At 42.9% G+C, this 16,934-nt stretch overlaps 1 protein-coding gene and 1 long non-coding RNA gene across 2 annotated transcripts in view; one reads left to right on the top strand and one right to left on the bottom strand.

The window, feature by feature from the left end:
• LOC134945174 (uncharacterized) overlaps positions 1-16,934 on the top strand; it is a 532,944-nt gene that overhangs the window by 142,982 nt on the left and 373,028 nt on the right. The window contains exons 25-30 of the mRNA XM_063934300.1: positions 3,276-3,575; positions 5,486-5,706; positions 6,771-6,926; positions 8,729-8,806; positions 15,893-16,264; positions 16,420-16,773. Of these exons, the coding sequence (XP_063790370.1) occupies positions 3,276-3,575; positions 5,486-5,706; positions 6,771-6,926; positions 8,729-8,806; positions 15,893-16,264; positions 16,420-16,773 (1,481 nt within the window). The remainder of the gene's footprint in view (positions 1-3,275; positions 3,576-5,485; positions 5,707-6,770; positions 6,927-8,728; positions 8,807-15,892; positions 16,265-16,419; positions 16,774-16,934) is intronic.
• The window catches only part of LOC134945175 (uncharacterized), a 115,829-nt gene that overhangs the window by 32,568 nt on the left and 66,327 nt on the right, over positions 1-16,934 (bottom strand). The gene's annotated exons all lie outside the window — the stretch shown is intronic.

Here is a 16,934-nt window from a genome sequence, read left to right as displayed (position 1 = left end):
TGCTCTACACAGCGCTAATGATACCGCAATTTTACGTAAAAGCTCGTAAAGGGGTATCAAGTTGCGCTATGTATCGCACCCACAAACATGCGGTCCAATCGCACAGCGTATAGGTACTTGTTACCTATCCGCCCTACGACCACTGGAATCGAATCACAAGCTGCGAAACCTCAGCCGGAGCGTAATACAAAACCTTTAAACTTCAATTCACAATTTCTATACTTCTGCACAATGCACAATTCTATATCACGCTCCTCTATAAATCACCTCACGATTTGCGTATTATCTCTACCTTTATTGAGTCTCCACTCACTTGGTGTACCCACGGGACCCGAATTTTCGGGGTTCAAATCCTCTCACTCCACTTTCACTCACTAAAATACACCTTATTTTACTTTTCTGTACAGAAAATTGTTTTACTCCCCTAAGTCAGCAGCTTTATTCCAGAGGTGCTTACAGTTTTTAAACTAAATTTAGAGTAACCTGCTTTTGAAATCAGATAGTTTTGTGCTATTGTATTAAATGTCTACTATCCCACCTAAATTGAACAAATATCGTGTGTTTTGTACTTAGCGTCCGCACTCATACGCAACTTTGCGTAATCATGCGACCAGCGTGTCTTTTACGCCGTGTGTGCGACCCTGTACTTTGTCCATACCACGTGTATAACGTACGTCCGCAATTCAACAAACCACACAGTCTCTATAAATGTGAGCAATACTAACTATAATCTCTCACTTAACACAACACCCAGTTTTTTTCTGTATAAACCTTAACAACCAGGCCAGAACTGCGTTTCATGTCTTTATAATTACTCCCTTAAATACATTTATTTCAAATTTATTTGTATAGCAAACAAATGTATAAGATTTCACACAGATCTATAATGACTGCAATAATCTATAATTTAAATGATATGATTCAGATTGGATAGCTATCTTGCAGAACATACACTGATATAAATATACACATAATTATAATAATATTATATATATGTATCATTTTACTATGAGACACCTCATCACTGCCTCTAATTTGCATATCAAAGATATTTGCTGTTCACTACTACAAAAAAGTAGTTACACAGGTTAATTTGCATTTCAATGGCTATACTCCCTTGTAAGCAGACTCTACAAGTCTTGGAAGAAAAGAAAGGGGAAAAAAAACCAAAACTCTTTTTTTTCCGCAGACAAGAAGGTGAGAAAAAAAAATTCACTTATCTCACCATTTACTCTCACTAGGCCCAATTGAAACTATTTGTAATTGACTATGGCATGGGTTAAATAAATGCATTGGTAACTCATAAATGGTGCTGGATGTGACAAAGGAAACTGATTGTTCTGAGCACACTGAAAATCAGCTATTTAGAAAGCGACCTTCCTAAAATGGCCAGTGCTCCTCCCCCTTCCACATCCATGAGGTTTACACAAGATGGTGGACAGACCATGTGGTTAGTGCAAATTGGAGGACAGACCATGCGTTTCCTTTGTCACAAAGAAATCACACTCCACACTGGCACCAAAGTTACTTTAGGCCTGAGTTTAAAAAAAAAAAAGCTTTATCAAGGCTATGCAGCAACTTTTAAATGTACTTTTAAATCTACTTAACAGATAAACAATCCAATCTGAATCAAACACAATATGACTTATTTGAACTTTGTTTTGAAACAATAAAAATACGCTTTAGCATCTTAAATATTATGAGAAACACATTGTCCCTTGAATTTCATATCAGCGGCTTACTAATAACACAACAGAACACACGGATATGATTTGTCAGCGTCACAATGCGTCCACCATTAGCTGATTGACCACAGCGTCGCATTTGTAATGTACAGTGCATCATTGAGACCGTGATATCGTGGACGCAGCCCTCATCTGTTAATACCAAATTGCTTTCTAACAAATATTTAAAATGCCCGCTCTAATTTATACTGCAGACGCCAGGCGCATCTTAGTACCATATACGATAAAAGTGTGCTGTATGTCGCAAAACACTACATCCCTTAAGAGAAAACAATACACCCACACGTTATCTGAGTTCCAAAGCTCATTGCTGTATATATTTGTTATTAAAAGGATATGTATTCAATATATCACAATGTACAGTATACATATAGTTACATGGTTACAATTTATACAGTAAGCAGTTAATACAAACTAAATCAAATACATACAGTTACAGGCCAGCATACAAGACCATCTCCCTCAATGCTCACTACGCTCCCCCTCCATGCTCAAAGGAGCAGAGTATTGGCAGAACCATCTCGTTCCGGACCCAGGGGAAAAAGACCAGAGACTTCTGTGTGTCTCTTCAGCAATACACTGTGTACTTTTGGGGGAGTGCACAGACTAGTCTAGGGGAGGGAACTTTCTCATTCATGATGAGTCACTGGTCTATTTGTATGCTAACAAAGTTCAGCCTTGAAGAAATCAAAAGGGCTGGCCTGAGTTTCCTGTCCACCACCTGCTTGGAATGTCCATTGTTCTAATAAGAGTGACTTTAGCTTTCATACATTTAATCATAACTACTCACAGCAATGTCCTACAACTTAATAACAAGCATCAAATGAATCTACACATTAATTCGGTTACTGTAATACCAAACATGACATGTCTATCTTGCTCTGCTCCAATAATACACATACATGACGTTACTCCATTATATAATTTTAAATCATTATGATGTCTGGCGCTTGATATGTTATAATTATGTGCTGTATGAAACATGTGTCGAATCTATCTCTGTGGCATGTCTGTGTAAATGCGTGTTACCGTATATTGCTGCGTATTTGCAAGCATAGCGACTCATATGTGTGGAGTCTGTATTTTCGACAATATATACACTGTGTATATAAATATATATATATATATATATATACCACACGCCACAAGCCGGCACTCCCCGGGTAGCTTCCAATTAACCTGCCAGGGTGCTCTCACCGGGCCAATGGACCCCCTTCTATATATCCCATAACACAGAGGCACTCCCGGACTTCAAAATAGGTGAAATAATGCGTTGAATTAAATCACTGCATTATTTCACCTATTTTGAAGTCCGGGAGTGCCTCTGTGTTATGGGATATATATACAGGCAGAGAAGGGTTCTTCTTTTTTAATCAAGAGAGGGAACTGTTATATATTTGGAACTTCTGAAATTAATATTTAATACATTTTTATTATAAATAATCATGTGCAATTATAGGTTGTGATGTTGTATTTGTATTCATTGAGTTTCATTTCCTCTGACAAACGATTGATTTTCCTTATTTGTAGGTTATATTAGTTTAGTAAAGAATAAGGATTTCTATCAAATACATCTCCGAAACAGAAACGTCTTTGGTAATGGCAGCCATCATAATATTACTCTCAGCTTCACTCAAAATGGCAGCCATGGACTACCTGCTGAAACAAAGCTGAGAGCCAATGTTCAGCTGGAGGAATTGCACAAGAATGGGCAGGTCTGCATCCAGGTGGATACAAAACTGCTGTGTGTGGATCTTTCAAACTCTGCTGAGCAAGAGAATGGTGTAAAAGGGATTTTGTCACACAACATTGTTTCATTGCAGAGTGCAGGTATGGTCAAATACTATCACATGTTCCAAATGTATAATTTGGTATTTGTAGTAGCAAATTGCTTCTATTAAAGCTATTAGGCCCAAACATACATTTTTAACATTTAACTTTGGGTTAGAAATCCTACCACCGCCCCGCAGTGGCCGTACCCATGCAAGTGCGGCACTTCCATCATAGCATTTTATATTGCCAGCAATGTCGGACTGGATCATGATGGGCCCACCAGGAAATGCAGTGATAGGGGCCTATGCTTAAGGGGTGTGGTCAGTCACCAATGGGGATATGGTCAGCTACCCCTGACGGACTTGGCCAACCATTAAAGAGGACACAGGAGGTTAGTCAGGTTGTATTGAAGATTCTGCTAAAAAGCAGAATCTGCAGTCTTTTTTTTCACATGCTGGGGGCCGCCCATCGCAGGGCAAGGCCGCCCAGAATGCTGACGGTGCCGCCCAGTGGCTTCTACCGAAATTTAATTGTGGTCGCAGCAACTGTGTATGACCCCCTGCCTTTTTTTCATCAGAGTGTCTGCGTGTGGTGCCCCCGTTTTCCCCACGCCGCCCCTGCAATGGTCCGTCGGCGCCCCCGCCCGCTTCTATCTCTCATTCAGGGACCTGTACATGTGCATTAGCACCAAGCACAGGGAAATTGCTTAGCAATGCGACCTGAATAACCCCCATAGTCAGCCTGGACCGAACAGGGCCCCCTTATAAAGGAGAGGGCCACCCACTTTGATTTGCAGGGAGGCTAATCTTGGTCTAGTTTTCATAGATATGAACCAAGCACCCAAGGTCATCCATGGTCCTGCTCTACCATGTTAGTAACAGTGAATAATTTTAGTACATGGTCTGAAACCTGACCCCTAGAGGAGGGGAAGGGGCCCTCAGGCAATGGGGTCCATTTGGGATTTCCCCTGTAAACCTGTGGGCCAGTACAACCTGTTTTCATGCCATGCACTGGCGTGCGCAGCACATTTGATCAGGGGGTGCACCGTCAGAGGGGTGTGTCTAGCACCGCCTTTTGGGCGTGTCTAGCACCATCTATTGATGGTCAACACATATAAAATATCCACCCTTGTACCAATCCTAATAAAGCAGATACATTGTCATATGTTGTGGTGTGCACCAAACAAACACCCCTGATGGCACTCACTGCAATTACAGTGCTCCTCCTCAGCCTGGTCTGGCACCCCCTCTCTTTCCCCTGCAAGCTGCAGTCACTCACTGACACTGACAGTCGCAGACTAGTTACTGCTGCTGCTGGAAAAATTAGTGACGTGTCAATGCTGCTGCTGACCGCCTGCCAGTATTGAACATGTCTTCCTCACGTAACATCACACTGTTTTTGTACGTGGAGGTGGAGCTGGGAATTTGAAAGCCAGTGGCAGTGGCACCCTTGATTATCCCAGGCGTCCGGTCAGTAGTGCAGTCCTGACAGGGTGCAGCGCAGAGGGGACAGTAATCTGCTTGCTCGGCGATTGCTGCATCAGGCATGTGAGATTGGGGTGCCCGACATTAGGGGGTGCCTGTGCGCACCAGGCACCCCCCCTGCGCACACCTATGATGCCATGTATTCATGTTTGCCATGGTCTGTTTTCAAGCTAAATTAGTAATATGCAGAAGTAAATGGAAATATGATTTTACTGTCACATCAGCTGGCCTATACTTTTATTCAGATTTTTCTTTTCCCCATTTTCCAGTCACTCTTTGTAAGACTAAAATTATTCTTCTATTTCTGTTCTTCATAAAATAAATATAACAGATTATACAAATGTGCACACAATCATCCGTGGCGGAATGGCTGGGATAATTTTCACAGAATAAAATGGTTAAACAGACTTTTAAGGCTCTGAGAAAGTTTGATAAATATAATGGAATGTATACAATAATGTAACTTGTATTTTTGTTCTACAGGAATTCCAATGCAAACTGCTCTTGAAGCAGCATTTAACAACACAAGTAACAACAAGACTTGGGCAATAGCACTCAGCATGGGGTCTAGTAGCATTGATGTTTCCATTGGAATGGAGAAAACATCGGTAAACTCCCAGCTAGCAATGAGCATGAAGCACAATGTGGAAAACCTCAACTATCACGGGGTCCCATATGTGATAAATGCTGTTTGCTATCATCAGGTAAATATAGCTTAGGTTATGCACTTTGTAAATTGACTTTTTTTTTCTTCGCGGACAATATATTGCAGAAACATTAAATCTTTTGTAATAATATTCATTGGCATTTTATCAGTGGAGGTGGCCTGTGTGCAGTCTCCATGCAAGTACCCCCTTCATGCACAGTGAGGACTCTGGCACTGTGCCAGAGTCTGCTGCATATGCGCATGTCTCTGGCCAAATAGCGCCAAACCATTGTCCTGGTGTGTATATCTACTGTGCATATCTCCGGAAAAATGGCAGCAGCTCCATTTCCAAGTGATTTCTACAATGGCGAACACAAAGTCAATGTTGCCAAAAAGGTGCAAAGTGAGCGGAGTTGGGACCCCTTGTCTCAGGGTCCCGTGTGCTCAGCACTCCTCCACCAATTATAGATATGCCACTTTCCCAAGATAGTGGGCCAGCCTCCAGCATACTGCCCATTAACTGAGTGCAGTCCAGGAGTTTGATATGATTCACATTTAAGCAATTCACCGCTTAACCAACCCCACTGTATAATGCAGTAGATTACGTAATTGAACAGAAGGGGGCAGGATCATGATGTCGTGGCGCCACTACTTACACACCTCCATGGTTATTGCATATCTACCAATCAATACAGTGTAAACAAATTATTCCTCCTGAGTTTATTGTAAGACAAAATACAGTTTGTAAATTATAGCTTTCGCAGTTTGTCAGAGGCAGATCTCTAAAGTGCTGTGGAGGTGGTTACGATGTAATCACCTCCATCATTACATGATTCCACTAATGTCTCTAGGCTGACTATCCCAGCAGGAACAGTTCTCAAAGCTTGAGATTTAAACCCAGTGATGATGTTGACGGGGTAACATAGTAGCGAAGGTGTTACATTGCATGCCTACTATTAATTTTGGATATTTTTTCATATTTTTGTCCTAAGCCCATTAGACGTACATACTCCTTTGTAAAATCAATTGTTGTTTGTTTGTTTGTTTGTTTGTTTGTTTGTTTGAACTGGTATCACAAAAAACCCAAAACAAAATGTATATTCTTCTCTTTTCACATTTCAGAGTTCAAAGTTTTTAACTGGAATAAAAATTTCTGTTGAAGGCGAAGACATTAAAGTTGAAGTTCAAAAGAAAACTGCTGGAAGTGCCTCTGATATTAGTCTCATTCTCCACAATGACCTCAGCTCAATTAATAACATCATGCCATCAAGCATAAAGGTTGGCTTCATACCCACAATAATCAGTACATATGTTCTGCTTAGTTTAATGTCATTTGTTGCACTCCACTCTGGGTGTTGGATTGGGAGGCAGTGCAGAGGTCATGCGCATTAAACATATTAGCACATCAGTTATTGCAGAGGGAAGTATTTCACTGTTCATCTATTCATTCCGTACAAAGGCAATGGAACAAATGGTCATGTAGAAAACAGAGCTGCAGTGTATACTTAACATTGTTTAATCCATTTCCCTAACTATGTAAGAGTCACACAGCAATGAGGTCACAGCAGTCTGAAACTTTGAAAGTCCCTGAAAGGTGATAACAATTACTGTAGTTTTACAGGAGTTAGGTGTTTGTTCATTAAATACTTAAGTAACGATAATAAAAGTTCTCTCTGAAAAATAACCATGGTAATGTCTGTTTTTGTGTAATTATGATTTACATAAAGAGCATTGGTTCTGAGTCTTGTCTCATAGACCATTCTCTGTTTGCAGTTTTCTTCTAAAACACTGCTTGATAGAATTACATTTAGCTTAAATAAATGAATGTCAGAGAGACTCCCCGAAATAGTTGTGAGCTCCCTGATTTCATGAAGTGTCTAATAATCTCTCTGAGACTGGGCTGGGTGGGTGGAACATAGTGATGACATCATTACTCTCCAACCACCATGGAGGATACACTGGAGAGAAGAAAATAAGAAGGATGTGTTCTACTAGAAAATGGCCGCAGCTCTCTCACACTAATGGCTACATCAGAGTTGTCTATATGTATGACATGCCTCTGAGGGAGCAGTACACACTCTCTTCAGCGCAGTGCACATAGGTGCTGCTTTCACAAACTACCTTAATGCATTTTCAAATGTAGGCAAGTATGCTTAAATAAATCATGACAGTAATTGGATGTCAATGTTATCCTTGTTTCATGTGTCAGATTTGTACCATAGTTATTCCAAAAACCACAGGTGCAATTTACTTCTTGGGTACAAAAAAAGTGACAACTACTAGATGCAAAGGCCTAGTAATCCACATTATCAGGTTATTTTACTTATTTTACTCATAAAATGTAACGAATCATATTATATTGAGGTATGCACTGATGCTTAAACTTTGCTGGTAGAGGTAATACCCTGCCATTATTATAATTACAGATACTCCTCACATAACGACAGAGTTCTGTTCTTATGACTAGGGGCCTAATTGAGACCTGATCGCAGCAGCAAAATTTTTCTCTAATGGGCAAAACCATGTGCAGTGCATGTGGGGCAGATATAACATGTGCAGAGAGAGTTAGATTTGGGTGGGGTGTGATCAAAGTGAAACCTAAATTGCAGTGTAAAGATAAAGCAGCCAGTATTTACCCTACAGAGTAACGATATAACCCACCCAAATCTAACTCTTTCTGCACAAGATTTTGCTGCTGTGATCAGGTCTGAATTAGGCCCTCGTCATTAAACAAATTGGTTGTTAAGTGAGGAGCCACTTAATTAATACAGGTAAATGGTTTAATTTATTCAAAATAAATAAAAGGTCTAAAGAAATCTCCAACTTGATAACCAAGCAGTAATAAAGACTTTAAAAAATGTCAATCTTTATTACTCCTTGGTTGTTGTTTTTTTCCAAACTTTATTACTCCTTGGTTGGTTTTTTTCTTTCCAACTCACAAACGCTTATGCTGCCTTTTATCTGTATTGATTAAATGAACCGCTTCATAAAACAGCGCAGAAATGTTACACACTATTATCCAATTAGATGCTGTCACAGAGAAATATGCCATGTTCTTATACTGTTCTTATATATCGTAGGTCATTTGTAATGGAGAGTTCACTTCCAATTTGTTTTATGGACATTGTTATGGGGAAGTAGCAAGGAAGAACATAGAGGTACAAGTTTATTTAACACATCTTTTTACAGTATTAATGTATTTTCTTACTACATGTGTTTGTTTCTTGTTTTTTTAAGACACATATTCAATTCAGAACATGTATTGCATGCTTTTATAGTGTATCAGTCTCTGAAGTACAGTTTAAGTACTTTTAAAAGTCAAACCCCATATTACAGACTACGTACCAGTAATTCAGTACTGTAGTTGTTGTTGTTGATTATTATTATTATTATTATTATTATTATTATACAGAATACAGTTCATTTTTATGTATTATACCCTAATGTGGATTATGTATATTGGTCAATTAATGTGATATTTCTTTATCTTAAATCACATAGCTTATATTCTTATAAATACTATTATTCCACATTCATGAAATAGAAACACTTTATACATTATTGTTATTATTATTTTATTATTATTATTATTATTTATAATAATAATAATAATAATAAATGTGTAAAACCACTGCAAAACTCAAATAGTCTATTGCATAACCCATAACGACTACTACCCTTCCCTCTCTGTCTTGCAAAATCAGTAGTACAAAATAATCTTAAAGTGTTATGAAAATGTGAGGAAAATATGCAAAACGAAATAGCAAATAATATTTAGGATAATAATAAACACCTGACAATATAATGCAAGATAAGTAATGAAATTGTACTTAGGATAATTATATTATAGGGTAGTAGTGGGATAGGTCAAAGTGGTAAATAAAATAAGATTTTACTTACCGATAAATCTATTTCTCGTAGTCCGTAGTGGATGCTGGGGACTCCGTCAGGACCATGGGATTAGCGGCTCCGCAGGAGACAGGGCACAAAAATAAAGCTTTAGGATCAGGTGGTGTGCACTGGCTCCTCCCCCTATGACCCTCCTCCAAGCCTCAGTTAGGATACTGTGCCCGGACGAGCGTACACAATAAGGAAGGATTTTGAATCCCGGGTAAGACTCATACCAGCCACACCAATCACACCGTACAACTTGTGATCTGAACCCAGTTAACAGTATGACAACGTAGGAGCCTCTGAACAGACGGCTCACAACAAGAACAACCCGATTTTTTTGTAACAATAACTATGTACAAGTATTGCAGACAATCCGCACTTGGGATGGGCGCCCAGCATCCACTACGGACTACGAGAAATAGATTTATCGGTAAGTAAAATCTTATTTTCTCTAACGTCCTAGTGGATGCTGGGGACTCCGTCAGGACCATGGGGATTATACCAAAGCTCCCAAACGGGCGGGAGAGTGCGGATGACTCTGCAGCACCGAATGAAAGAACTCCAGGTCCTCTTTAGCCAGGGTATCAAATTTGTAGAATTTTACAAACGTGTTCTCCCCCGACCACGTAGCTGCTCGGCAGAGTTGTAATGCCGAGACCCCTCGGGCAGCCGCCCAGGATGAGCCCACCTTCCTTGTGGAATGGGCCTTGACAGATTTAGGCTGTGGCAGGCCTGCCACAGAATGTGCAAGTTGAATTGTGCTACAAATCCAACGAGCAATCATCTGCTTAGAAGCAGGAGCACCCAGCTTGTTGGGTGCATACAGTATAAACAGCGAGTCAGATTTTCTGACTCCAGCCGTCCTTGAAATATATATTTTCAATGCCCTGACAACGTCCAGCAACTTGGAATCCTCCAAATCGCTAGTAGCCGCAGGCACCACAATAGGCTGGTTCAGGTGAAACGCTGACACCACCTTAGGCAGAAAATGAGGACGCGTCCGCAGTTCTGCCCTGTCCGAATGGAAAATCAGATATGGGCTTTTATACGATAAAGCCGCCAATTCTGACACTCTCCTGGCTGAAGCCAGGGCCAGTAGCATGGTTACTTTCCATGTAAGATATTTCAAATCCGCCGATTTGAGTGGCTCAAACCAATGGGATTTGAGAAAATCCAAAACTACATTAAGGTCCCACGGAGCCACTGGGGGCACAACCGGGGGCTGTATATGTAGTACTCCTTTTACAAAAGTCAGGACTTCAGGAACTGAAGCCAATTCTTTCTGGAAGAAAATCGACAGGGCCGAAATTTGAACCTTAATGGACCCCAACTTGAGGCCCATAGACAATCCTGTTTGCAGGAAATGTAGGAATCGACCCAATTGAAATTCCTCCGTGGGGGCCTTCCTGGCCTCACACCACGCAACATATTTTCTCCAAATGCGGTGATAATGTTGTGCAGTCACCTCCTTCCTGGCTTTAACCAGTGTAGGAATGACCTCTTCTGGAATGCCTTTTTCCCTTACAATTCGGCGTTCAACCGCCACGCCGTCAAACGCAGCCGCGGTAAGTCTTGGAATAGACACGGTCCCTGCTGAATCAGGTCCCGTCTTAGAGGTAGAGGCCACGGATTTTCCGTGAGCATCTCCTGAAGTTCCGGGTACCAAGTTCTTCTTGGCCAATCCGGAGCCACGAGTATCGTTCTTACTCCCCTTTGCCGTATGATTCTCAGTACTTTGGGTATGAGAGGCAGAGGAGGAAACACATACACTGACTGGAACACCCACGGTGTTACCAGAGCGTCCACAGCTATTGCCTGAGGGTCTCTTGACCTGGCGCAATACCTGTCCAGTTTTTTGTTGAGGCGAGACGCCATCATATCCACCTTTGGTTTTTCCCAACGGTTCACAATCATGTGGAAGACTTCTGGATGAAGTCCCCACTCTCCCGGGTGTAGATCGTGTCTGCTGAGGAAGTCTGCTTCCCAGTTGTCCACTCCCGGAATGAACACTGCTGACAGTGCTATCACATGATCTTCCGCCCAGCGAAGAATCCTTGCAGCTTCTGCCATTGCTCTCCTGCTTCTTGTGCCGCCCTGTCTGTTTACGTGGGCGACTGCCGTGATGTTGTCCGACTGGATCAACACCGGCTGACCCTGAAGCAGGGGTTTTGCCAGGCTTAGAGCATTGTAAATCGCTCTTAGCTCCAGTATATTTATGTGAAGAGACATCTCCAGGCTTGACCATACTCCCTGGAAGTTTCTTCCCTGTGTGACCGCTCCCCAGCCTCTCAGACTGGCATCCGTGGTCACCAGGACCCAGTCCTGTATGCCGAATCTGCGGCCTTCTAACAGATGAGCACTCTGCAACCACCACAGAAGAGACACCCTTGTCCGTGGCGATAAGGTTATCCGCTGATGCATCTGCAGATGCGATCCGGACCATTTGTCCAGCAGATCCCACTGAAAAGTTCGTGCGTGGAATCTGCCGAATGGGATTGCTTCGTAAGAAGCCACCATCTTTCCCAGGACTCTTGTGCATTGATGCACAGACACTTTTCCTGGTTTTAGGAGGTTCCTGACAAGTTCGGATAACTCCTTGGCTTTCTCCTCCGGAAGAAACACCTTTTTCTGAACCGTGTCCAGAATCATTCCCAGGAACAGCAGACGTGTTGTCGGGGTCAACTGAGATTTTGGAAAATTCAGAATCCACCCGTGTTGTTGCAGCACTACTTGGGTTAGTGCTACTCCGTCCTCCAGCTGTTCTCTGGACCTTGCCCTTATCAGGAGATCGTCCAAGTAAGGGATAATTAATACGCCTCTTCTTCGCAGAAGAATCATCATTTCGGCCATTACCTTGGTAAAGACCCGAGGTGCCGTGGACAATCCAAACGGCAGCGTCTGAAACTGATAATGACAGTTTTGCACCACGAACCTGAGGTACCCTTGATGTGAAGGGCAAATTGGGACATGCAGGTAAGCATCTTTTATGTCCAGGGACACCATAAAGTCCCCTTCTTCCAGATTCGCTATCACTGCTCTGAGTGATTCCATCTTGAACTTGAATTTTTGTATGTACAGGTTCAAAGATTTCAGATTTAGAATAGGTCTTACCGAGCCGTCCGGCTTCGGTACCACAAATAGCGTGGAGTAATACCCCTTTTCCTGTTGTAGGAGGGGTACCTTGACTATCACCTGCTGAGAAAACAGCTTGTGAATGGCTTCCAATACCGTCGCCCTGTCTGAGGGAGACGTTGGCAAAGCAGACTTTAGGAACCGGCGAGGGGGAGACTTCTCGAATTCCAACCTGTAACCCTGAGATACTACCTGCAGGATCCAGGGGTCCACCTGTGAGCAAGCCCACTGCGCGCTGAAATTCTTGAGTCGACCCCCCACCGTTCCTGAGTCCGCTTGTAAAGCCCCAGCGTCATGCTGAGGGCTTTGCAGAACCCGCGGAGGGCTTCTGTTCCTGGGAAGGAGCTGCTTGCTGCCCTCTCTTACCCTTTCCTCTGCCTCGGGGCAGATATGACTGTCCTTTTGCCCGCTTCTTATAGGACCGAAAGGACTGCGGCTGAAAAGACGGTGTCTTTTTCTGTTGGGAGGGGGTCTGAGGTAAAAAGGTGGATTTCCCGGCAGTTGCCGTGGCCACCAAATCCGATAGACCGACGCCAAATAATTCCTCCCCTTTATACGGCAATACTTCCATATGCCGTTTGGAATCCGCATCACCTGACCACTGTCGTGTCCATAAACTTCTTCTGGCAGATATGGACATCGCACTTACTCTCGATGCCAGAGTGCAAATATCCCTCTGAGCATCTCGCATATAAAGAAAAGCATCCTTTAATTGCTCTAAAGTCTGTAAAATACTGTCCCTATCCAGGGTATCAATATTTTCAGTCAGGGAATCCGACCAGACCACCCCAGCACTGCACATCCAGGCTGAGGCGATGGCTGGTCGCAGTATAACACCAGTATGTGTGTATATACTTTTTAGGGTAGTTTCCAGCCTCCTATCAGCTGGATCCTTGAGGGCGGCCGTATCAGGAGACGGTAACGCCACTTGTTTTGATAAGCGTGTGAGCGCCTTATCCACCTTAGGGGGTGTTTCCCAGCGCGCCCTAACCTCTGGCGGGAAAGGGTATAATGCCAATAACTTTTTTGAAATTAGCACTTTTCTATCTGGGTTAACCCACGCTTCATCACATACATCATTCAATTCCTCTGATTCAGGAAAAACTACAGGTAGTTTTTTCACCCCCCACATAATACCCCTTTTTGTGGTACTTGTAGTATCAGAGATATGCAAAGCCTCCTTCATTGCCGTGATCATATAACGTGTGGCCCTACTGGAAAATACGTTTGTTTCTTCACCGTCGACACTAGATTCAGTGTCCGTGTCTGGGTCTGTGTCGACCGACTGAGGTAAAGGGCGTTTTACAGCCCCTGACGGTGTCTGAGACGCCTGGGCAGGTACTAACTGGTTTTCCGGCCGTCTCATGTCGTCAACTGATTTTTGTAATGTGCTGACATTATCACGTAATTCCATAAACAAAGCCATCCATTCCGGTGTCGACTCCCTGGGGGGTGACATCACCATTACCGGCAATTGCTCTGCCTCCACACCAACATCGTCCTCATACATGTCGACACACACGTACCGACACACAGCAGACACACAGGGAATGCTCTATTGAAGACAGGACCCCACTAGCCCTTTGGGGAGACAGAGGGAGAGTTTGCCAGCACACACCCAAGCGCTATAATATATATGGGAACAACCCTATATAAGTGTTGTATCCTTATAGCAGCTTAAATATAGTAATATCGCCAAAAAAAGTGCCCCCCCCTCTCTGTTTTACCCTGTTTCTGTAGTGCAGTGCAGGGGAGAGTCCTGGGAGCCTTCCTCACAGCGGAGCTGAGCAGGAAAATGTCGCTGTGTGCTGAGGAGAATAAGCCCCGCCCCCTATTTCGGCGGGCTCTTCTCCGGAGTTTGTGAGATCTGGCAGGGGTTAAATACATCCATATAGCCTCAAGGGCTATATGTGATGTATTTTTTAGCCATAAAAAGGTATTATACATTGCTGCCCAGGGCGCCCCCCCAGCGCCCTGCACCCTCCGTGACCGCTGTGTGAAGTGTGCTGACAACAATGGCGCACAGCTGCAGTGCTGTGCACTACCTCAGGAAGACTGAAAAGTCTTCTGCCGCCTGCTTCTGGACCTCTTCCATCTTCGGCATCTGCAAGGGGGGTCGGCGGCGCGGCTCCGGGACCGGACTCCATGGCTGGGCCTGTGTTCGATCCCTCTGGAGCTAATGGTGTCCAGTAGCCTAAGAAGCCAATCCATCCTGCACGCAGGTGAGTTGACTTCTCTCCCCTAAGTCCCTCGATGCAGTGAGCCTGTTGCCAGCAGGACTCACTGAAAATAAAAAACCTAAAAACTTTTTCTAAGCAGCTCTTTAGGAGAGCCACCTAGATTGCACCCTGCTCGGACGGGCACAAAAACCTAACTGAGGCTTGGAGGAGGGTCATAGGGGGAGGAGCCAGTGCACACCACCTGATCCTAAAGCTTTATTTTTGTGCCCTGTCTCCTGCGGAGCCGCTAATCCCATGGTCCTGACGGAGTCCCCAGCATCCACTAGGACGTTAGAGAAATATACTTATCTTTAGCCCAAAAAAATATTAGCAAGACTGGTTTGTTATCACCACATATCACAGCAATTTAATAATCACTTTTCGCTGCAAATTAACAATAAAATACAGGAGGACAGTTGACTCTATGATACTGGCCCAGAGCATTAAGGGTTAACACCCATTATTCCCAGCCATATGACTTTTAGCCCTATGATAAATATGCCCCTAGACTCCACCCAATATGTAAATTAAATGGTTGAAGGAGGTTCGACATCTGCAGAGCAGATTATTATGCCATGTATTTTTGTAAGCAATAAATTGAACATCACATGGTCTGATGATCTTCTTTTAACAATAAACTGAGACCTCACTCTGCAGTAGTTGGATTATTTGTATCATGAGTCTATCTGGCCTACAGCTCATCCTGTTTGCATGCTCTTGCTGTATTTCCAAAAGGAGAAGTTGCACTATCAAATTTAATGGGCAGGTTCAATTAACTGCTGTCGGCTGTTTGGCATTTTTTCACGAAATAAAGTAGGCAGATTCTGTTTGCACTCCATAGGCTGTGAGTAGAATCTGCCTTCCGCAGCAATTGTGCAGAAGCTGCCAGGATCCAATCTGATGGTTACTGCACCTAATTGAATCTCTCCCCAGATGTATAGAAAGTCATAGAGCAACTTTGATCAGTAAATCAATATAATAACACCAAATGTTTTTCAGCTTTCAGGTCCAGTCAAAGCTATATTTAATGGGTCTCTTCTGACTACTGGCTACAAGACCAATGTATTTGGCTTAGCCTCCTCGGGCGATGCATTTGTCCGCCTAAATATAAACACTGAATGGGGCTTACACAACTCTATTGAGATAGGGTTCAAACATGCATTACCTGAGCTACAAAACCTGGGGATGGCCAAGGACAACAAGATAAGGATTACTGCAATTAGACAGGGGAAAAATGCGGCACTGCTGGACATAACAGCCGGGAAATGTGTCTTCAAAGCCAGTTGTGAAGCAAGGATGGAAAGCAATGGAAGCGCTGCATCCACGCTAAACTGGACTAGCTCAGTACTGAACACATGCAGCCTGCTCGAGGTAATAGAGTCACTAGTCTATAAACATTCAAAATGCATTAAACTGATTACATTTATGAAAGACCTCAAAGAGTTAAAATGTGATCAGAGGCAGACAAACTGCTTGATCTCGCAGCATACTTGAGTACGTACTTAAGTTTCTTCCTTCCTTTTCAGAAGTTACAGTTTCCAAAGAACTTGACTATGAATGGCTCTTTGCAGAGACATCATTGTGATATTGGCTTCTCTATGAGAGTCGACAATAAAGGGAGAGAAGTCAAGTTGCAGCTGAAAACCACATGTGATCCATACACCATGGAGGGGACGCTGAACCACTCTGTGTCCTACCTAACAACCCTTGGACTGCCACCTACAAATCATATTGTGTTCTCTGCATTGACGGGATCCTCTGTTGGTGGTCTGGTTTCATTTCATTCTGGGCACTGCAGAGTTAATGCAGAGGCAGTCATCAAACCCAGTAATAAAACAGAATGGACGCTACAATCGGAAACAGATTGTAAATTGCTAAAGGTAACATTGTCTTAGGAGTTTGTGTAACATCTCTCCAACATAATCAGAGCAAGCCATAGTCTAAAAATGTTCTTAGGTTTCTCTATGTATATATTCTCTATTGTAAACCTCTGTGATATATTACATACTGTATATGCACTAAATAATAAGATGTCAAAATT

The sequence above is a fragment of the Pseudophryne corroboree genome, chromosome 7 (assembly GCF_028390025.1).
Source record: "Pseudophryne corroboree isolate aPseCor3 chromosome 7, aPseCor3.hap2, whole genome shotgun sequence".
Taxonomy (NCBI): domain Eukaryota; kingdom Metazoa; phylum Chordata; class Amphibia; order Anura; family Myobatrachidae; genus Pseudophryne; species Pseudophryne corroboree.
Note: the sequence above shows the minus strand (reverse complement) of the source record. Positions and strands in the feature narration are given on the sequence as shown.